The following is a 22,471-nucleotide window of genomic DNA, read 5'->3' as shown; positions in this document are numbered from 1 at the left end:
GCAGGAGGTGGGAGATCGGCGAGACTGACACTACAGAGATAAACACAGCCCGCGCCGACAGCGCGGCTTTGATTTATGGGGGCATAGCAGAGCGCAGGGGGAATTTAGGGGGGATTGAGATAGCAACAGAGGCTGGGCAATATAAGCAGACCCAGCCTATGTATGCTGATAGCATTGTCAGAACCCCGCCTCGGGTTCTCTTTAAGAGAGCAATATCTCCCTCTGTGCATAGAACTCTCAGTAATGAACATTCCGTACAGATCACCTAGCAGAACTAAAGTTGTCACCACTAGTGATAAATGTCAGAATGTAAATCAGGAAGAGGAAAGATTTCACAATGGGCGAACACTGACTAAATTATCTATAAACGAATATTGAAAAAAATAAGCAATTTTATTCAGTTATTTTCACTACAGTTTTTTTAAAACATTTTCTTTCTGATATTTGCAGACGTCAGGATAAGTCCCGAGCCAAAGACCTCACCGCTATCAGAAAACAAAAACGTAGGGGCTGTGAAAATATACTAAAGATCATAACTAAAATCAAACAAAACCTCAAAATTTTTTTAATTTAAAATATGTATGTATGGGTTACAGATTTTGACTTTCGTGGCAATATGTCTCCCCTCCACCTCCGCAGATGAAAAGCCATCTGTACATTTCTTCCTGGATATCATTTCTAAGAATTTCCTTAGATATTACCCAACTGCTTTCCCCGTATGCTGCGCCCCCCCCCCCCCCCCCCCTATGACAGATGTCCCCCACATGGCAGTGATAAAAGCCGCGGTACGCTCCTGATCGGGTTCATCAGCAGAGCTCCCCCCAGGGGCCACGTGTCTGTACGGCACAGTCATGCAAACATTGCACAATGCCATATCAGCCATTTTTATCACTTAAAATGCCGGGATGAAATAGGCAGCCGAAAGGCAGAAGACACAGCCTGCTGTAATAAATGTTCCTAAATATTCTACCAAAAGTGGCCAATACACTCACACGACACTGCCACAGGCTGATTATCACTAGGGTGGCGTAACTATTGGCTTCCAATTTGCTTCAGAATCAGCTTCAAGATCCTATGTTTGGCATACAAATCTATACACAAGTCCTGCCCGACCTACATCTCTGACCTGGTCAGCCGATACACCCATGGCCGCCCACTTCGCTCCTCCAACAACCTCCTCCTATCCACCCCACGCATCTCGCACTCCCATGCACGACTACAGGACTTCACTAGATCTGCCCCCATCCTGCGGAACTCTCTCCCACTGCCCACCAGGCTTGCCCCCTCCTTCAACACCTTTATTAAAAAAAAAAACACTCAAAACCCACCTCTTCAAGGAGGCTTACCTCACCTCAACGCTGCAGTCTCTGCAGAGAACCTCTCGATGCACTCCCCTCCTATTGTTGTGTCTATTGTCTATTACCTGTATTGTGCTGTCGGTCACCCGTTATTGTCTGTAATCCTATGTATTTTACAGAGCTGCGTAATATGCTGCCGCTCTATAAATCCAATAAATATTAATAATTACTACAACTCATGTACAAATGATTTGTAGTTACACCACTCTTATGCTGGGCACATGATTATACTTCCCACGATCCTTAGCAGCTACTGGTGGCTACTAGATGACTGTAAACTGTTAAAAGACACATCCAGGGTTAAAAAAAAATAACCAAAAATCAACTTCCTCCACCCCCGGGCAGCCGTATTGTGCACAGTACGGATGCCAGGGGCTGGAGGAAGCCCCAGGCAAGTAGATGTTTGTTTATTTTTTACTCTGAACCTTCCCTTTAAAGTGATATACTACCTTTTGGGAAAAGTAAAAAAAATATAAAATAAATAAAAAAAAAAATCACACCATGTGTACATCAATCCTGTATACATAAAAGGCATTACACATTACATGTTCTGGTGCCTCCGCAAGAAAATATAGTGCCCAGTGTAGCAAGACAACAAGGCACCACTCTCTCATGGAGGCACACTTGTTCATAGCTGATGGTGCATAAAGCCAGCATCTGGGAGTGTACTATAGTGACCTCATGTACTAAGCATACTAGAGTGACCTGTACAACCAGAGGACCCAAGAGAGAAGTGAACGTAGAGCAGTGCCCAAACAGTGCTGGTGGGGGCAGAAGAGATAAAGTATTATACCTTTTACTGATACGGTATTGGGGAACCTTGTGTTTAGAGGTTTTTTTTTCTTTATTACCATGGGGTGCAATATCACTTGAAATAGCTGGTGTTTAAAGCGAAATATAACCCTACATTTCAACTTTGCTCTAAAACATTATTTACAGCATATTATATGCAACCAGCATTTTTTTTACTAGACCAGCATTGGAAGAGTTACACAGAGCTTGAAAGTTCTGTGCAGAGAAATGCTGCAGGCTGCCGAACTTTAGATAGATACATTTAAGTAAACACAATGTAACAAGTGAGGAATGTGACTCACTCTCTCTCTGTCCGGGAGCTCCTGCACAGTCAGTGTGAGTCAAATTACACATTGTGTTTACTTAAATGTATCTAAGCTTCGGATGCCTCTGCATTTCTATCCACAGAACTTTAAAGCTCTGTGTGTAACCCTTCCAATGCTGGTCTAGTAAAAAAAAAAAAAAATGCTGGTTGCATATAATATGCTGTAAATAATGTTTTAGAGCAAAGTTGAAATGCAGGCTTATATTCCGCTCTAAGTTTGTAGTTCTGCTAGAAATTTGTTGTCACCCAAAATGAGAAGTGTGACCACATTAACCACTTCCGGACCAGCAGTCTGGGTCCTAAAGGGCTGGAGACTTTTTGTTTAGAAAACGGGGCTCACCAACGTCATGCCGCACAGACCAGTCTCTCGCGCTGCTCCCGTTGCTATGACTGCAAAGCTCCGTACCGATTTTATTAGCTCCTGACCTGTGAGCCAATCACAGTGATCATAGGGGCAGGAGCCAATGAAATTCTGCTCCTGACCAGCTCCCGCGGAACGAGTAAGCTGTATTGGTGGGAGATCAGCAGTAGTGTGCGGCGCGGCAATTGAAATCTACGCTCTGCCAAGGATAACAGGTCCCAATCAGGGTGCAGATTTCAATTACCAGAAGCGATTAATAAGTGTCTGCATTCCGTCACTACATTATGCAGGATGACCATACGCTCCGTAGCAGTCAGAGCTGGAGATGCTCTTGGTGCATTATGGGGGATCTTATTCCCTGGATATGGATTTGCTCCGCTGTGGAGGACTGAGAAGGGGGAAGTGGTCAGACACAGACCTACGATGATCAGCTCTTGTACATAGTGATGGGCTTACCAATACCCCTCCATTTGTAATTTCAATTATGACTTGCTGGCAGTGGCAAGGGGTGGGTGTTAATGTACCTATGTCGCCGCGTAAAGCAAGTCGCATTCACTCACAATCCACGTCACTCCGATGACTCCTCCTTTCGGGTGTGAAGGAGGAAGCATGGCAGTGATGTAGCTGCGATGGGAGGAGACGTAGACCTCGTCAGCATTAGGCGGTGACATGAGTAAGTTAGCCCCCTCTGCTGCGGCCAGGAAGACAATCGAAATTACGATTAAGAGCGGTGGGGCTATTCGTAAGCCCATCACTATATCTATAAAGACTTTTACAAGGATGCAGAGCAGCTAAACCTTCTTCAACGGAACCAATTTGTTCAGGCATGTGCATGATTGTATTTTGTGCAGCTCAATAAGTTTCAGAGCACTCAGTGGAGTCCTACAGGGTGTGCCACTAATCACATGACCATAGCCACACATCACATGACCGGAAGGTCACTGGCGGGCAAGAAATGACTTTAAGGTGCCCATTGATGGTACAATCTTCAGAGCGATCAACCATATGACCAGATTAGGTTACATCACTGGTGCAACGAGCGATCGTTCCGCTGGTCAAAATTTTGAAACAATTCTTTTGGTCTGTTTGGTATGCTTATTTTCCCCTCCATCGGTGGGCCTAAACAATGGTTTCCCATTGATTGCAACGATTGGTCGTCAATCACTTGGAAAATTGGATCATTAATGGGCACCTTTAGGCCTTAGGCCGCCTCATCTACCTTCTGCAGATCATCCCGCTCTTGCTTCAGAGTGCGCTGCTGTTTCTCCAGGCCTTTCACCTTGCTTGAAGTGTCCTCCAGCTGCTGCCGTAGTGTCACCGCGTCCTCCAGCTGACGTTCTATCCGATTGGAATCTTTAAGGAGAAACGGTACTTTTATCAGCGTCTTTCACCAACAAAACGTGCATACTCCCTTACTGGTTATACAGACAGACATCCACCTAGTATGACTATGGGGAGCTCAGACTGCAGGACATACACAGCAGCGGTCTCAGCTCTGAACACAGTCGGGCCCCTGGCAGCAGGAAAGAGGCCACATCACTACCCAATAACAATGGCCGGAAAATAAATGCAGGGCAATATTGAATGAGTTGGCACTAGCTCTGCTAAAAGGCTTTTGGAGCTCAGCTTTAAAAAACTTTTTTTTTATTAATTTTGACTAGTTGTTTAAAGGAAATCTTAAGGGGAAAAAACGGTGTTTAACTTACTTGGGGCTTCTTGCAGCCCCCTGGAGTCGTCCTGTGCCCACAACGTTGGTCCGAGTACCTCTGGTAAGCAGCTGCGAACACCTGCAATGCTTAACAGCCATGCACCTCCTCACCGCGCTCCCGTGCATGTACAGTATGCAAAACTCGCTACTGTGCATGCACAGTGCGCTCCCAGCTGCGGAAACGCAATCAAGTTGCGCGAAACCCGGGATCTCGCATACGCAGCACCTGCCAACTGGCGGCGACCGGCCAGCACTGCGGTGGTCGCCGCTGCTGGCCGGAGGGAGTTGGACCAACATCATAGGCACAGGACAACTCCAGGGGGCTGCAAGAAGACCCAGGTATATTAACATTTTTTTATTTGACTCTGTTTAACCCTTTTTAATCCTATTTCGGACTATGTCCGACATTGGCACTTTCCAGTTCAGCACCAATATTAGACAATGGTCAAACAGGAAAATATGGTCGCCACTAGGGGGAGCTGTGACTGGAAAAAAAATCCCCTTCCTCTGCTGCTACACCACATAATTTAAATATTACGTGAGAGCATTTAAGCTCGCTGCAAAGGGTGCTGTTGCCAAAACTGGTGTGGCGGACTGGCTACGTGGACACTTTGATCCCCTTTAATACAACGCCGCGTTGCAGAATATTACGCTGGCACAAGTGCAATGGGGCAGAGCTACAGGGCAAGCTGGCCCCACCCCCACAAGGTCACCTCCTCTAGTGCAAGAAGGTAGAGACCCTATCCGATCCCTTCCCCCACCCTGGATGTGGGCTCCGAGTTCCGAGTTCAGTCCTCTCTGACGAACTGTTGCCGAGTACTCTGAGCCCCCTACAGACTAATACTAGGTGTTACAGTAAATGTCAGAGCTCAGAATTATAGTGACCACAGTTACACACTTCAAACATGGTTTAAAAGTTTACAAAACACAGCAAGAGTTGGAAAGTCCTATTATCACTTACAGTGGTTTGCAAAAGTATTCGCCCCCCTTGAAGTTTTCCACATTTTGTCACAATACTGCCACAAACATGCATCAATTTTATTGGAATTCCACGTGAAAGACCAATACAAGGTGGTGTATACGTGAGAAGTGGATCGAAAATCATACATGCTTCCAAACTTTTTTTTTACAAATAAATAACTGCAAAGTGGTGTGTGCGTAATTATTCAGCCCCCTTTGATCTGAGTGCAGTCAGTTGCCCATAGACATTGCCTGATGAGTGCTAATGACTAAATAGAGTGCACCTGTGTGTAATCTAATGTCAGTACAAATACAGCTGCTCTGTGACGGCCTTAGAGGTTGTCTAAGAGAATATTCGGAGCAACAACACCATGAAGTCCAAAGAACACACAAGACAGGTCAGGGATAAAGTTATGGAGAAATTTAAAGCAGGCTTAGGCTACAAAAAAGATTTCCAAAGCCTTGAACATCCCACAGAGCACTGTTCAAGTGATCATTCAGAAATGGAAGGAGTGTGGCACAACTGTAAACCTACCAAGACAAGGTTGTCCACGTAAACTCACAGGCCGAACAAGGAGAGCGCTGATCAGAAATGCAGTCAAGAGGCCCATGGTGACTCTGGACGAGCTGCAGAGATCTACAGCTTTATGGAAGAGTGGCAAGAAGAAAGCCATTGTTAACAGAAAAGCATAAGAAGTCCCATTTGCAGTTTGCCACAAGCCAACGTGGAAGAAGGTGCTCTGATCAGATGAGACCAAAATGGAACATTTTGGCCAAAATGCAAAACGCTATGTGTGGCGGAAAACTAACACAGCACATCACTCTGAACACACCATCCCCCACTGTCAAATATGGTGGTGGCAGCATCATGCTCGGGGGGCGCTTCTCTTCAGCAGGGACAGGGAAGCTGGTCAGAGTTGATGGGAAGATGGATAGAGCCACATACAGGGCAATCTTGGAAGAAAACCTCTTGGAGTCTGCAAGAGACTTGAGACTGGGGCGGAGGTTCACCTTCCAGCAGGACAACGACCCTAAACAAAGCCAGGGCAACAATAGAATGGTTTAAAACAAAACATATCCATGTGTTAGAATGGCCCAGTCAAAGTTCAGATCTAAATCCAATCGAGAATCTGTGGCAAGATTTGAAAACTGCTGTTCACAAACGCTGTCCATCTAATCTGACTGAGCTGGAGCTGTTTTGCAAAGAAGAATGGGCAAGGATTTCAGTCTCTAGATGTGCAAAGCTAGTAGAGACATACCCTAAAAGACTGCCAGCTGTAATTGCAGCAAAAGGTGGTTCTACAAAGTATTGACTCAGGGGGCTGAATAATTACGCACACCCCACTTTGCAGTTTTGTTTTTTTAACTGTTTGGAATCATGTATGATTTTTGTTCCACTTCTCACGTGTACACCACTTTTGTATTGGTCTTTCACATGGAATTACAATAAAATTGATTCAGATTTTGTGGCAGCAATATGATAAACTGTGGAAGACTTCAAGGGGGCCGAATACTTTTGCAAACCACTGTATATCTGTACATGAATTTATCCTATAAGGTACATGTTAATATGAGGACACTTTAAGGCAGAATTACATTCACCACAAACTCCGCAGCAATGTTTGTTGTGAAGATATAAAAAATGCCTTCCTTTTATTCCCCTGGCCAGTAGTCACATGATTATACCTACAGGATGCATGCTGGGAGAGAAATCCAGTATGACTACAGATGGTGACATTCTTTTCTAGTAAGCAGCTACCTGTGGGCATAATCACATGAGCGCAGCATAAGGGAAGTGAAAGGAAGACTCCTTTGGTTCAACACAAGAATTACTTTTCACCAGGCTCCATCTAAAGTAAATCTGGGAGATAGTTAACGCAAAAACGTAGACGCTCGCCCCGGGAGAGGAAAGCCTCGGGTTCTTCCGTTACAGTGCTGGGACTCTCAAAGTTCCAAGGAGCTCCCCCCGTAACAGCGCAGGCGGCTGTGCTTGCAAAGTAGCACAGAAAGCCAAACCCGACGGGCTTTCAGGGGTCTCAGCACAAAAAGGGCGAACAGTATGGCGACGAGGAAAGCCTCAGGAAGAACCAAAGGCTTTCCTCTCCCGAGGTAAGTACCCCACAGCTGGGAGCTTTTTCCCCCTTCAGATTTACTTTAAAGACTGTAGCAAAGCTGCAGAACGACAGACAATGACCCCCCACTAACTGTGCCGATGTAATCAGGGCAAACAGCTGCAGTAATGAACTCAGAGGGGTGACCGGTTCTCTTCTCAGTCAGAATACCTGATATTTTGTTCTTTAAGCGCTCAATTTCCTCATTTAGCTTCCGGATCTCTTTATCCCGGTTTAACGTTCCCACCGATCGGGAGGAGCCCTGGAGAGACTGGACTGTTTGTGTGGATTCTGGGAAAAGCAAAGATCAGAGTATATTAGCTGCACGAGATCGTCTCATCTTACCAAAGCTTAAGTGACAGAAATCTAATAAAATGTGCCAGGCCCAGTTAGTTACTCTGACTTAAAGAGACATCACAAGAAAAAAAATAATAAAAAAAGATTACGATAACTTCGGGATTTTTAAAGAAAATCAGTAAAAAAAAAAACAAACAAAAAAAAGAGCCCCTGGGGGGTACTCACCTCGGTAAGAGGGGAAGCTTCTGGATCCTAACGAAGCTTCCCCTTCCTCCTCCGTCCCAGCGCTAGCAGCCCCCGGAACTCCCGCCGTGCTCCAGGATCAGGACAATCCCGTGAAAGCCTTGCTCAGGCGCAGTAGTGGCTTTCCTTTGGGCTCAGGCAGTAATAGCTGAGCCAGATGAAAGCATGCAACATCCCTTAGTGAGGAAGTGGTTAAAGCACACCTGGAGTAAGAGGGATATTGTGGCTGCCATATATTTATTTTAAACGATCCTCTGCTTCTAATACTTCTATCCATAGCCCCTGAACAGGCATGCAGATCAGATGTCTCTGACTGAACTTGGGATTAGCCACATGCTTGTTTCAGGTGTGATTCAGACACTACTGATGCCAGAAAGATCAGCAGGGCTGCCAGACAATTGGTATTGTTAAAAGTAAATAAATATGGCAGCCTCCGTATCACTCTCACTTCAGGTGTCCTATAACTGGATCCGGACTGACGCAATACGAATCTACGTCCAGCAGGTGGTGCTGCGGCCCTGACTGGACGTAGATTCAACGTCGCACTGACATGGGCGTCCCAGCCGATCTGCACCCGCCACAATTCTCTTGCTCCTGACCACGTGATCACGGAGAGCCAATTACATTGGCTCCTGACCACGTGTTCACGGAGAGCCAATTACATTGGCTCCTGACCACGTGATCACGGAGAGCCAATTACATTGACTCCTAACCACGTGATCACGGAGAGCCAATTACATTGGCTCCCATTGATAGCTTCAGAAGCCAATGGAAGTGGTTCCTGACAGGCTGTCAACACTCAGAGACGGCAGCGATGGGGCAGCATCGTGACCTGCAGGTATGTGCGGCGATTCGTCAGGAGGCGGCGTTTTACCGTACCAGCAGTCTCTGGTCCTTAAGGGGGCAGAGACTGTTGGTACGGAAGTGATTAAGGGATAGGCTCTATGCAGATGGGATTTTTTTTTTCGCTGTTTGGTAGTCAGTTGTCCTTTAAGAGTTAAGCTGGCCACTAACGGTCCAATTTCTAGCGAAAAATCGTTCAAGCGATCAGAAATTCTAATCGGATTGGTTGTAAATGATCTCAGTTGATGGGCACAATCGATAATGAACGATTATAAAAACAATCGTCCGATTGAATTTTCGTCTAACCAAAATTTGGATTTTCTTGTTGGTCGTGATAGATAGGAAGCAATGATTGGTTAGTTGATGGTGTAGTGAACGATTTTTCGTCCGATCAGAATTTCTGATCGCTCGAACGATTTTTTGCTAGAAATTGGACCGTTAGTGGCCACCTTTACCTTCTAAGCAGAGAGAAGATTCCTTATTAGCGGTTAGACAGCACAGAGGAGCGTGCAGCACTGTAAACCTCCATCAGTTATAGAGCAATCTCCCACCTTGCAGCTTCCGGTTCAGCTCCAGCTTCTCCTGCTCCAGGCGCCGTATCCTGCGCTCGTACGCGTCCACCTGAAGGCTGTTCTCCAGGCCGCGCTGCACGTCCTCGTCCTTGGTCACCGCGTTCGTGTGGATGATGTCCTTCAGTGAGCCTCGGTCTGAAAAACAGCTAGAGAACAGAAAAAGAAAAAGTTGGAATCTAATGATCAGCAGATCAATCTTTACACCTTCCCTAATCCATGCAATCACGTTATCATAGAGTGCCAACAGGCATTTACGGATCACCCACGAGTATAGGCGATTTAAAGTGGACCTGAACTTTTTCACAGGACAGAAGGAAAACAGAGAAATGCCCCCTGTGAGTTTGGCCTGTTTAATTCCCCCTCATCTGTGACGAATCACAAGTTGGAATTTGATCTTTTAGCTGTGTCAGCTGAGGAATCTCGGCAGCCTCGGCAGAACATCTAATTTGTAAACACAGGATGTTAACCCTATGGCCCGTATGCAATTCACTTTTTCACCAGGACTATGGTTATGGCATCACACAGTGGCAGGGGTTTCACAATAATATCAGTCAGACTGTATGGTGATCTATTAGAGATCTCCCTATAGTGGAGCCCGCCCTCCACTATAGAAAGTGCATTGTCTCAGCATGAGAAATATTGGCCAATCAGAGAGGAACAGAGGTGTGGGAGGGAAAAACGTGAGGGAAAGAAGCTTCAGCCAATCAGGCTGCATTAGTTAAGTCTCAGGAGAAATAGAGAAGCAAAAAGGACAACCCAGCATGCCCTGCAACTTCCTTTTTGTGTAACACATTTTCTGTGTACCAAGTAAGAGTCAGGTAAACTGGGGAATGATCCTTTATCAACAAGAAAAGTAATAGTGATTTTAACTTTTGGATTGTCTGGTTAGCATCCTTATTACTTGTTTACCAGATAAAAAAAAATAAATGATTTTTTTATTTTATGCCCGACAGTTACACTTTAAAGAGACTCTGTAACAAATTGTTTATCTTTATTTCTTCTATGCTATAAGTTCCTATGCCTTTTCTAATGTGGTCTGGCTTACTGCAGCTTTTCCTAATTGCACAGTAGCTGTGTTATCTCTGTTATATGATCTAATCTTCTCTCTATAGTCGGCACAGTCAGGCTGAGGCAGTCAGACTGGAATGTGCAGGGCTGCTTGTGATTAGCTAGAAGCTGTACACACCCCCTGCAGGCTCTGTGTGACTAACACACTCTGCTTAGCTGAGCCTATTAGAAGCTGGTTAGTTTGTTTGTAAACACTGCCTAAAACTGGCAATTACAAGCCAGGTTTGCAGCAGAGAATGGCAGAAACAGCACAGAGGGGACCAGGAGCACATAATGAATAGAATGGTATGCTTTTTATTGTAAGAATTTCAGAGTACAGATTCTCTTTAAGTACATTCACTTTTCTGAGCAACCCAAGGAAACATCCTGAGCACCAGATACTTGCCAAGAGACTAAAAATAAGCAACAGATAAATAAGAGGGTAGAGAGGAGAAGTTTCTCCTACAAGAGTTTTCCAAGTAAAAAAAAATCAGAGGTGGGGAGGAAGCGGCAGGGAACTCAAGGGAAGAGGCAAAGAGACAGGACAGAGGGTGAAGAAACAGAAGATGGAAGGGAAGAGGCCTGAGTGAAGAGAGATGAAAGAGAAAGGGAAGGAAAGAAGAGAAGAGACAAAGGAAAAAAGAAATGAGGATAAGGCATATTATGGCTAATAAGGTTTAGGGATGGTCAATGAGATGAAAATAATTTTGAGTAGATGCAGGATTATGTAAATCTTGTATGCAAATTTAGGGTGGTTGAAAATGGACCAATTAAATTTTACCTCAGTAGGACGCCATTGGTTCATTTTCAAGAGGCATAAATTTGCATAATGCTGCATCAACTCAAAATGATTTGCATCTTATTTGACCCCTAATAAGGTCATGAGTGAAATGGATATGGGTGGATCGCTTCAGAGGACGTATTTACCTGTCCGTAGTGTATGTAAATCCCACAAAGGGAAGCTGGAATCCCGAGAAGCCGCTGTGGGTGCTGGGCGGAACCACTTCCTGTGCAAAACAAGGAACACAAGCATAAAGCAGCCGCTTCTCCAGCTAGACATATTCCTTCATTACTCAGCAGTTCCTATGGCAACGTACCGGGTTGCGCAGGATGTCGTCGTCCACATCGAAGTTGGAAGTATCAGAGGGACTGCTGACGTCCGGGATGTAAGGTGCTTCCATGTTCCGGATGTTCTCCCAGTCCATGCCTTCAAAGAACGGGTGAGTCTTAAAGTCATCGATTCCATTCTGCCCCAACCTCCTCTCCCGGCTGCAGATCAGCCTCTGGATCAGATCCTTCGCCGTCTCAGAAACGTCTGCGATGTGCGAGGGGAACTGGAACCGCTCCTGTAATGTGAAGGTCAGCAATATACATAACCAAGGTAATCATAAAAAGGGGCATCTGGAATGTTTTGCTAACATTCTATTATATGCCATTAGGGTTCCTCTTTTACTGAATGGAGGTTCATATTAGCAATTTTCCACGTGATGTTTGGACAATACAAAGTAACTCTAGGCGGCAATGGAAGGTATTGTAAAGACAGGGCTTTCCCTCCCAAGCTCCTGAGGAAGAAAGGCCACAGGCAATGGAAGGTGTTGGAGGTATGGGGAATTTTTCCCAATCCCTCATAAATCACAGCAGTGCTGTGAGGCTGTGTTTACATCTGTAGTGTCAGTCTCAGCTGCTCCCCCGCCTCCTGCATAGCTCCAGTCCCTGCCCCTTCCCTCCAATCAGCAGGGAGGGAAGGGATGCAGGCGGGGACTGGAGTTCTGCAGGAGGCGGGGAGAGCAGCAGACTGACACTATAGAGATAAACACAGCCAGCTCTGACAAGCTGTTTGTCAGCAGCGTGGCTGTGATTTATGAGGGATTGCAGAGTGCAGGGGGACCTTAGGGGGGTTTGGGATAGCAACAGAGGCTGGGCTGTATAGGCAGATCAAGCCTCTATATGCAGATAAGATTCTTCAAACCCACCTCGGGTTCTCTTTAAGGCTGCTTTCACAGTAGGACGTTACAGGCGCACGTTAGAGCAGCCTGTAACGCACCCCACTGCACAGCAATGAAAAATCAATGGGCTGTTCACAGTGCCCATGTTGCGTTACAGTGTAACGCTGCGGCATGATATAACGTACAGAGCCGCGTTAGACTGTTTGCACATGCTCAGTAACGTTGGGGAGGAGCGGAGAGTGGCCACACACATGGCCAATTAATATTCACTGCACTCAGTGACGTGCAGTGTTTACTTCCTGGAGCGGCCGCTCTGTGCAGTGATTGGCCGGCGGGACCACGTGATGCCGCATGCGTCCAAGAGTGCGCATCACGGCATCACGGACGCCAGAGTGAGCTGCACAACGCGGCTCACTCAGACGTCCACACCAGAGAGAGCACCAGGCGTTGCGTTAGGGGCACGTTGTGCGACCATAACGTCCCCTAAAACGCAACGTCCTGGTGTGAAACCAGCCTAACAGACAACTAAAAGGTAACCTGAAGTGAGAGGGATATGGAGGCGGCCATATTTATTTCCTTTCAGGCAATACCAGTTGCCTGGCTGTCCTGCTGATCCTCTGCCTGTAATACTTTTAGCCATAGACCCTGAACAAGCATGCAGCAGATCAGGTGTTTCGGACATTGTCAGATCTGACAAGATTAGCTGCATGCTTGTTACTGGTGTAATTCAGCTACGACTGCCGCCACAGATCAGCAGGGCTGCCAGGGAACTGGTATTGTTTTAAAGAAAAAAATATGGCAGCCTCCATATCACTCACCACGGGTTCACTTTAAGTGAGAAGAATATGGAGGCTGTCATATTTATTTCAGGGTCTATGGCTAAAAGTATCGGAGGCAGATAGCTCAGCAGGACTGCCTGGTATTTCTTAAAAGGAAATCAATATGGCAGCCTCCATATAGTAATGCAAGTATACTGATTAATCAGATCTTTATTTTAAACCAGTTTAACAAATGTAAACAAAGACTGAGATCACTGTGCCAGTTTTTAGGGCACCCAACAACTTGCATGTTGTCAAAACCATGACCAGTATCCGTGACTTTAGAAGTTTATTGAAGATCAGGTCATAGGATCCCTCTGTCCCCTCCCCTCTCTAACTTTATCCTCAACAGGGGGGAGGAGCCAGAGCAGGCTCCCTAATCCCGCCCTGGAAAACCCAACAGGCGGAGTCAAAGTACCACCCACAAGGTTGAGGGGAGGTGATGGGAGGACACACCCATTTAGCTGATTAAGAGGAGTTTTGTAAACAGGCACACAGGCCCAGCAGTTTTCTGAAAAAGGGAACCTGGACATCAATTCTGCCGGTGAAAGGTGGTGGAGGAACAGAAGTGCATGCAGGACTTGGAAAATATCCATACACTTTAATAATTCTGTTGCAAAGAAAAATAAGGCTTAGCTTTATCAGCGCTAACCCTAATAAAACAAATCTGGCTGTAGACCCCCCGTGAGCCGGCAGCTCTTGGCTGTACGAGTTCTCCGCCGGCTGGGGGGAGATCAGCTTCCTCATCCTGCCTGCAGCACTTTCTCCAAACAACTTTCAGATCTCTCTGAGCTCTCTGCAAACCACAATCTCTCCCAGCGACAAGATAATGGGAATGTAATAATCCCACAAAATAAATAGACTAATTACTTCTCTACAAGGATGTTCTGCAGAGAAATCCGCCTCACACCCAAGTCAACAGAGCAAAGTTCCTGCCTGCGGCGGCCAGAAGTCCAACATTCCCTGCAGCCCGGGGACCCAATGTGTGGCTCTGCAGTATAAAGGTGTCCATACATTAACTGATCTGCAACATCAATCTCTGGAAGATTTGATGATCGCCCTGTACAATGGTGAGATCTCCCTGCAGTAGTTGTGTCTCCTCCCCTCCCACAATGGTGAGATCTCCCTGCAGTAGTTTGTGTCTCCTCCCCTCCCACAATGGTGAGATCTCCCTGAAGCAGTTCGTCTCTCCTCCCCTCCCACAATAGTGAGATCTCCCTGCAGTAGTTTGTCTCTGCATCCCTCCCACAATGGTGAGATCTCCCTGCAGTAGTTTGTGTCTCCTCCCCTCCCACAATGGTGAGAGTTCCCCTGCAGCAGTTTGTCTCTCCTCCTCTCCCACAATAGTGAGATCTCCCTGCAGCTGTTTGTCTCTCCTCCCCTCCCACAATAGTGAGATCTCCCTGCAGCAGTTTGTGTCTCCTCCCCTCCCACAATGGGGAGGTTCCCCTGCAGCAGTTTGTGTCTCCTCCCCTCCCACAATGGGGAGGTTCCCCTGCAGTAGTTTGTGTCTCCTCCCCTCCCACAATGGTGAGATCTCCCTGCAGTAGTTTGTCTCTCCTCCCCTCCCACAATGGTGAGATCTCCCTGCAGTAGTTTGTGTCTCCTCCCCTCCCACAATGGTGAGAGTTCCCCTGCAGCAGTTTGTCTCTCCTCCCCTCCCACAATGGTGAGATCTCCCTGCAGTAGTTTGTCTCTCCTCCCCTCCCACAATGGTGAGAGTTTCCCTGCAGTAGTTTGTCTCTCCTCCCCTCCCACAATGGTGAGAGTTCCCCTGCAGCAGTTTGTCTCTCCTCCCCTCCCACAATGGTGAGATCTCCCTGCAGTAGTTTGTCTCTCCTCCCCTCCCACAATGGTGAGAGTTCCCCTGCAGTAGTTTGTCTCTCCTCCCCTCCCACAATGGTGAGATCTCCCTGCAGTAGTTTGTGTCTCCTCCCCTCCCACAATGGTGAGATCTCCCTCCAGCAGTTTGTCTCTCTTCCCTTCCCCTCCCACAATGGTGAGAGTTCCCCTGCAGTAGTTTGTGTCTCCTCCCCTCCCACAATGGTGAGATCTCCCTCCAGCAGTTTGTCTCTCCTCCCTTCCCCTCCCACAATGGTGAGAGTTCCCCTGCAGTAGTTTGTGTCTCCTCCCCTCCCACAATGGTGAGAGTTCCCCTGCAGTAGTTTGTCTCTCCTCCCCTCCCACAATTGTGAGAGTTCCCCTGCAGTAGTTTGTGTCTCCTCCCCTCCCACAATGGTGAGATCTCCCTGCAGCAGTTTGTCACTCCTCCCCTCCCACAATGGTGAGATCTCCCTACAGTAGTTTGTGTCTCCTCCCCTCCCACAATGGTGAGATCTCCCTGCAGCCGATGTCACTCCTCCCCTCCCACAATGGTGAGGTTCCCCTGCAGTAGTTTCTGTCTCCTCCCCTCCCACAATGGTGAGATCTCCCTGCAGCAGTTTGTCTCTCCTCCCCTCCCACAATGGTGAGATCTCCCTGCAGCAGATGTCACTCCTCCCCTCCCACAATGGTGAGATCTCCCTGCAGTAGTTTGTGTCTCCTCCCCTCCCACAATGGGGAGATCTCCCTCCAGCAGATGTCACTCCTCACCTCCCACAATGGTGAGAGTTCCCCTGCAGCAGTTTGTGTCTCCTCCCCTCCCACAATGGTGAGATCTCCCTGCAGCCGATGTCACTCCTCCCCTCCCACAATGGTGAAATGTTCACATTTAAGGGAGGCAAGGGTTAATGGGCTTAATGGGGGTATAATTTATTTTAAAAAAAAAACCTCACTGATGCTGATCAGTCACTAATGCTGTTAGTTATCTGAGATCCTCTCACGAGTGATCTCAGTAACTGTAACAGCATAGTGACTGATTCAATGTTTACACACATTCTGAATGAATGAGCACTGTCATTGGCTTTGGAAGTGCCCATTCAAACTTGCAAGCACTTTGATTGGCTTTGTGAACACCTGTTCACATCAGCCAATCACGGACCAGCGGGTGCCCGACACGTACGCGCACAGCAGGAAAATACACAAGAGTTGCTTATCTACGCCCCTGTGACTCAGGTGAATTTTAAAGGGGTGTAGATAAGCGTGGCAGAGGTTGTTAAGTGGTTAAAAGAACTGTAAAATTCTAAACAAAACAAAAAAGTTAGATACTCAACTAAGAGAAAGGCAGCCTCTGGATCCCAAAGCCTTCCCGTTCCTCTCTGCTTCCCCTCGTTCCTTCACTGGCTGCTGTTCAAATCTCCCGCTGGCTGCGGCTTTCGTAGGGATGATCAATGAGATGCAAACTCATCGAAAATGATGCAAATTTTTATGCAAATGTATGCAGTTTAATGCAGGTTTAAATTGATTGGTCCATTTTTAACCTGCATATATTTGCATCAATGAGCATCAACTTGGAAGAATTTGCATATCTCTGATCATCCCTAGTCTTCAGGTTTCAGAGCGGGGCACTCACACAGTACGGAGCCGCTCGTTACCGGACGTACTCGGGAGCCTCAAATACTTCCGTGGCCGAGACCCGAAGAACTCTTCCACAATAAAGTCAGAAGGCTGGAACGGGGGCCCCGGCAGTGGAACGAGGGGACACAGAGAGGATCAAAACTCTAAGGGATCCAGAGCCCTCCCTCCTAGGTATCTCATTGTAAGATTTTTAAATCCTACTTATTTGTCCTTAAAAAAAAATATATGTCCAATCCAATTACACCTTACTGCAAAGGACACCTGAACAGAGGGATATGGAGGCTGCCATATTTATTTCCTTTGAAACAATCCCAGTTGCCTGACAGTCCTGCTGATCTGCAGTAGTGTCTGAATCACACACCTGAAACAAGCATGCAGCTAATCCAGTCAGACTTCAATCAGAGAAGCTGATCTGCTGCAGGCTTGTTCAGGGATCTATGGCTAAAAAAATTAGAGACATGATCAGCAGGACAGCCAGGCAATTGTTTAAAAGAAAATATAGGTCAGCCTCCATATCCCTCTCAGTTCTAAAGCTCCGTACACACGCTAGATCACGACCGTCAAAAAAAAATGAGCAATCCCTGATGGTTAGAAATGTACTACAGACATTTGCGCACATTTGAATTCAGCAATGACACGACGACAGTCTTCCTATATGAAGATTGGATTGTTACTTTCCAGTAAAATGAGCAGTCTGTAGTGCGCAATTCACAACACGCGATTAACATCAATTATCGTCCAAACCGATGTAACAGGACAGATCGGTCTACACGGACGATCATCACTGGCACACTTTTTCGACGAATCCAGTCTAATCATTCGTTCCTGTTGATCACGGTGTACCGTATGTATAGAGCTTTAGGGGAAGGAAACTGATAATAATGGGACAAGCAGTTATCCCTGAGAAGTACAACAGGGGTGAAGAGGCGTTCCAAGAGCAACAAAACTTAGTTAAAAACATGATAAATGCAAAAAAAATTTGGAGGTGGATTACCTCTCCAATGACAGAGGTGAAGGTAAAAAATTGTTTTTACTCCGCACAGGCTAAGCGTTTCGTGGGCGCAAGCCAACTTCATTGGGGATAACATTTGATAAAGCCAAAGAGTTCTGAGCGCCTCTGCCTGAGAAGTGGGTCCCTGAGAAGTGACCCAAGCATTGCTGATTATTAGACAGGTTTCCCTCCCCATACTCCGAGACGCTCCCGGAAGAGATGAACGAAACGTGAGCTGCGCTGGGACGGGTGGTTTGAAGCGCTGCCACATTCGCTGTACGAGGAGCTGGACCGTGGCCAGGGCAGGGCGCTCGTCTGTGTAAGAGACATATCAGGAGGAAGATCTGCCAGACTTAATTACTTACATTCTGTCATCATTCCTGCGGCTGGGACAGGACAATGCAGGGTATGTCACACTGTCACTCTCTGCTCTGCTACAGATTAATACTTCTACTGCCAAGATTTAAGGGCACCTGTAATCCCGCAGGGAAAGGTGACGGATGGAGGAAGCAAATACCGCTCTTGTTTGTATTAAGTTACTCACGCTGTTCCTTTGATAATAAATGGAACAGAACAGATTTCTTTTAAAGAGAAACTGTAATTTTTTTTAAACAATATTAATTTATAAAATGATTAAGAGCCTGTACACACAGCTGCACTTGCGCTGCATTTTTTTAAATCGCAAAGCCTCAGGGCCCATTCACACTGCACACGTTTCCAGCCGCGTTTTGGAAACGCGTGCAGGTGGCCGACACGCACGACATCAGACATTGCATAGAGTGCAATGTCTGATGTTCACACAGCATGCGTTCCGAACCTGTGCGGTCCGGGAACGCATGCTGCACGCAGATTTTACAAAAACGCGCGGCTGTCCCATTCACTTTTCAGTGATGGGATCAGCCACGCAACGCATACGAACGCGGATGGCGTGCGTTCTGCATGCGTGGCCGTACGCGTTTTGCAGTCTGAACGGGCCCTTACAGCGGAATATAACCCTGCATTTCAACTTTGCTCTAAAACATTATTTACAGCATATTATATGCAAAAAGCATTTTTTTTTTACTAGACCAGCATTGTAAGGGTCACACAGAATTTTTTTTTTTATTTGTTACAGCTGATACAAATCCTGCAATAAATCAGCAGTGTGCCTACCTCCTGTTTTCCTGGAAGTAGGCATAGGGTTAACACCCTGTGTTTACCAATTAACTCTCTGCAGTCGCAGTCAGCTGACACCGCTGAGGGATCAAATTACAACTTGCGCTTAGTCACGGATGAGGGGGAATTAGACAGGCAAAACTCTCTAAATACATACAGGGTGTATTTCTCTGTGTTCTCCTCCTGTCCTGTGCAAGAGTTCAGGTCCACTTTAACAGAAAATAATTACGGCAGCCTTCATATCACACATTTCATGTGTACTTTAAATGGATTGAGGAAAGACCGGACGATGTGTTACTATCAGCATAGCTCGAACGGTTTTCCAGACATTAGTTCATTCTCCATGCAGCATAGAGATCACAGATAAGTGGGCCATAGATAAAGAACAGGAAGTGAGCCATAGATACAGAACAGGAAGCGGGCCATAGATACAGAACAGGAAGCGGGCCATAGATACAGAACAGGAAGTGAGCCATAGATACAGAACAGGAAGTGAGCCATAGATACAGAACAGGAAGTGAGCCATAGATACAGAATAGGAAGTGAGCCATAGATACAGAATAGGAAGCGGGCCATAGATACAGAACAGGAAGTGAGCCATAGATACAGAACAGGAAGTGAGCCATAGATACAGAACAGGAAGTGAGCCATAGATACAGAATAGGAAGTGAGCCATAGATACAGAATAGGAAGCGGGCCATAGATACAGAATAGGAAGTGGAGCATAGATACCTCATGATTCATGATCTTGCCGTAGGTCTCCACCAGGGACTCTGCGTAGAATGGCGTCTCCCCATAAAGCATTTCATACATGCAGACCCCCAGGGACCACCAGTCACACTCCGGGCCGTACTTTCCCATCCCGTCCTCCATGGCTTGTAAGATTTCAGGAGAGATGTAATCTGGCGTTCCCACAGCTACTGATGATTGCACCTGTATGGAGAAGAGGCAGGAGTGACTCGAAAATCTTTACGCAACCGTTTCCCAACAACATAATGTTGGCAGTATCAACAGAATTACCTAAACTGCAGTTTAATAAAGCAACCACAAGATGTCACAGTAAAGTGCTTCAATGATCTCTATGGTATTGTGATTTCCTGTATTCACTGTGTTCTTCTCTGTTCCAAGTAAACTGCACTTCCTGATGGTGGTGTACGATATATATCTGCATGTTTTCCTTCAGTAAAGAGTTCTAACTTGTTATACTTGGTGCCTATCTGCGTGCACAGAATACTCTGCTGCATCATATTGTGGCCTCTGCATGGTCAGAGTACAACATGGGCTTTCGAATATCATTCCTACAACTAGAATCGTACAAACTTGGTTCAGTCTTACCACATTTGTGCAGTATAGGGTCACAAACAGTGAAAAATATCTATAATTACGTTTCAGATAGTCTGAAGAGTTTTATGATAGCTTCTGGATTTTTAAGTGTCTGTGTCCCCATCTGGGACAATTACAGAACGAAAAAGAGAAAAAAGAAAAAAAAAAAAAAAAAAAAAGAAAGAAAGAAAAAGGGGTCGATTCATAAAGCTTTACCGCATTCGGTAATGCAGAAAACAGCAAAATGTCAATTCATAAAAGCAGTTTCCGCATGAAAAGCTAAAATTCCCGAGCAGTGAGGTAAATTACCGACTTGTGCAGTAATTACCACAACACACGTCAGTATAGGGGCCCATACACCTAACGATTTTCCTGCCGATATACAGCAGATTCAATCATTGTGATCGAAACCGCTGTGAAATCGTTGCGCAAACGATTGATTTCCGTCCGAAATCAATCGTTCCCGTCAATTCCCGTTGAGCTGTCCGTGCGGAAGATTTTTCTCGATCGCCGGCGGGTCGGGAGTGCGTTGATGGCGGCATTCGAATGCCCGATGACCGACGCTATACATTACCTGCTCCGGCCGGCGCGAGTCCCCGCTGTCACCGATGTCTTCTCCGCTGGGTTCTGGTTTCCGGACCGGCTGGCTTCACTTCCTGTCCCGGCAGGAAGTTTAATCATTTCAGCCCGCGGAGATTTTTCACCTTATGCATCAGAGCGATTTTCACCTCCCATTCATTCGCTAATAACTTTATCACATCTTAACACAATTTATTGATCTATATCTTGTTTTTTCCGCCACTAATTAGGCTTTCTTTGGGTAGTACATTTTGCTAAGAATTATTTTTTTATAAATTCATTTTAACAGGATTAATAAGTAAGAAATGGAAAAAATTCATTATTTCTCAGGTGTCGGCCACTATAGCTTTAAAATAATCCACGCTACCATAATTAAAACCTATGTATTTTATTTGCCCGTTTGTCTCGGTTATGACACCATTTAAGTTTTGTCCCTATCACAATGTATGGCGCCAATATTTTATTTGGAAATAGAGGTGCATTGTTTCCGTTTTGAGTCCATCATTATTTACAAGCTTTTAATTTTAAAAAAATGTTCGTAGTATACCCCCTTCAAATGCATATTTAAAAAGTTCAGACCCTTATGCTGGGGATACACGGTACGTTTCTGTACCATGTATCGGCCAGCTGATAATATTCAGCTGGCCCGATCAAGCTGCTCGACTCCCGCCCGCTCGATCCCAGCCGGCGGACAATGGCCGGAAATCGAGCGCTAAGGAAGCGCCGGCGGGGACGAGCAGCAATCGATCCGCGCGGACGAGCGGGGACGCGGCGGAGGTCGATCTGGCGGCTAATCGCCCGCCGGATCGACCCGTGTATTCCCAGCATTCGGTAACTATTTATGTTTTTTTTTTTTTTATTGTAATTTTTTTTTCCATTAAAAATTTTATTTGGGTAATATTTTGGTGTGGGAAATAAACAGTTAATTTTTAATGTTATTATATGTGTAAATTGTAATGTAAAAAATATGTAGATGTAGTTTTACTATTTGGGCACAAGATGGCCATCTTGAGTTTTTTTTTTTCCTCCTTGTGCATCTCGGTAAGCGGAAGCACAAGGACGACGCGGAAAATTTAATTGGCAGAAAGCCTCTAGTAAGAGCGCTTCGGTTTTTGTGCTGGGGACACGGATCGATGATCGGGAACCATGTTCCCCTTCGCTGATCCCAGGGCTACCGGGGGACACCACGGGGGCACGCGCCAAAGCGCGGCACCGCAGCAGAGCAGCCGCCAGGACGTGAGCATCACGTCCGGGCGGCTGAAATGGTTAAACAGTAGAGCGCCCTCTACTGTTTAAACTTCCCCGGACAGAAAGAAATGAAGCCAGCCGGTCCGGAACCCAGCGGAGAAGAAGACATCGGTGACGGCGGGAACTCGCACCGGCCGGAGCAAGTAATGTATTGGGGGGGGGGGGGATTACCGCCTGCTTTGAAGAGGTGATAAGAGAGGGATAAGAGCAAGTAAATGGAGACTCACAAGCAGAAGCAGTGAGATCTCCCCCCAGGCAGCAGCAGCGAGAGCGGAACAAACAAGGCTTCGCTGAATACCTTAGGCTGTGTGTTTAACCTCTTGGGTTTCTGCTTTTAA

The 22,471-nt window shown here is 46.3% G+C and overlaps 1 protein-coding gene across 4 annotated transcripts in view; it reads right to left on the bottom strand.

Moving 5' to 3' along the window:
- The window catches only part of CDC42BPB (CDC42 binding protein kinase beta), a 183,471-nt gene that overhangs the window by 87,085 nt on the left and 73,915 nt on the right, over window positions 1–22,471 (bottom strand). For all 4 annotated transcript variants that reach the window (XM_068254625.1, XM_068254626.1, XM_068254627.1 and 1 more), the window contains exons 7-12: window positions 19,716–19,916; window positions 11,715–11,963; window positions 11,545–11,624; window positions 9,550–9,716; window positions 7,787–7,906; window positions 4,056–4,189 (exon numbers count right to left, since the gene is read on the bottom strand). In XM_068254625.1, coding sequence (XP_068110726.1) covers window positions 4,056–4,189; window positions 7,787–7,906; window positions 9,550–9,716; window positions 11,545–11,624; window positions 11,715–11,963; window positions 19,716–19,916 — 951 coding nt within the window. The remainder of the gene's footprint in view (window positions 1–4,055; window positions 4,190–7,786; window positions 7,907–9,549; window positions 9,717–11,544; window positions 11,625–11,714; window positions 11,964–19,715; window positions 19,917–22,471) is intronic.

The sequence above is a fragment of the Hyperolius riggenbachi genome, chromosome 9 (assembly GCF_040937935.1).
Source record: "Hyperolius riggenbachi isolate aHypRig1 chromosome 9, aHypRig1.pri, whole genome shotgun sequence".
Lineage (NCBI taxonomy): Eukaryota > Metazoa > Chordata > Amphibia > Anura > Hyperoliidae > Hyperolius > Hyperolius riggenbachi.
Note: the sequence above shows the minus strand (reverse complement) of the source record. Positions and strands in the feature narration are given on the sequence as shown.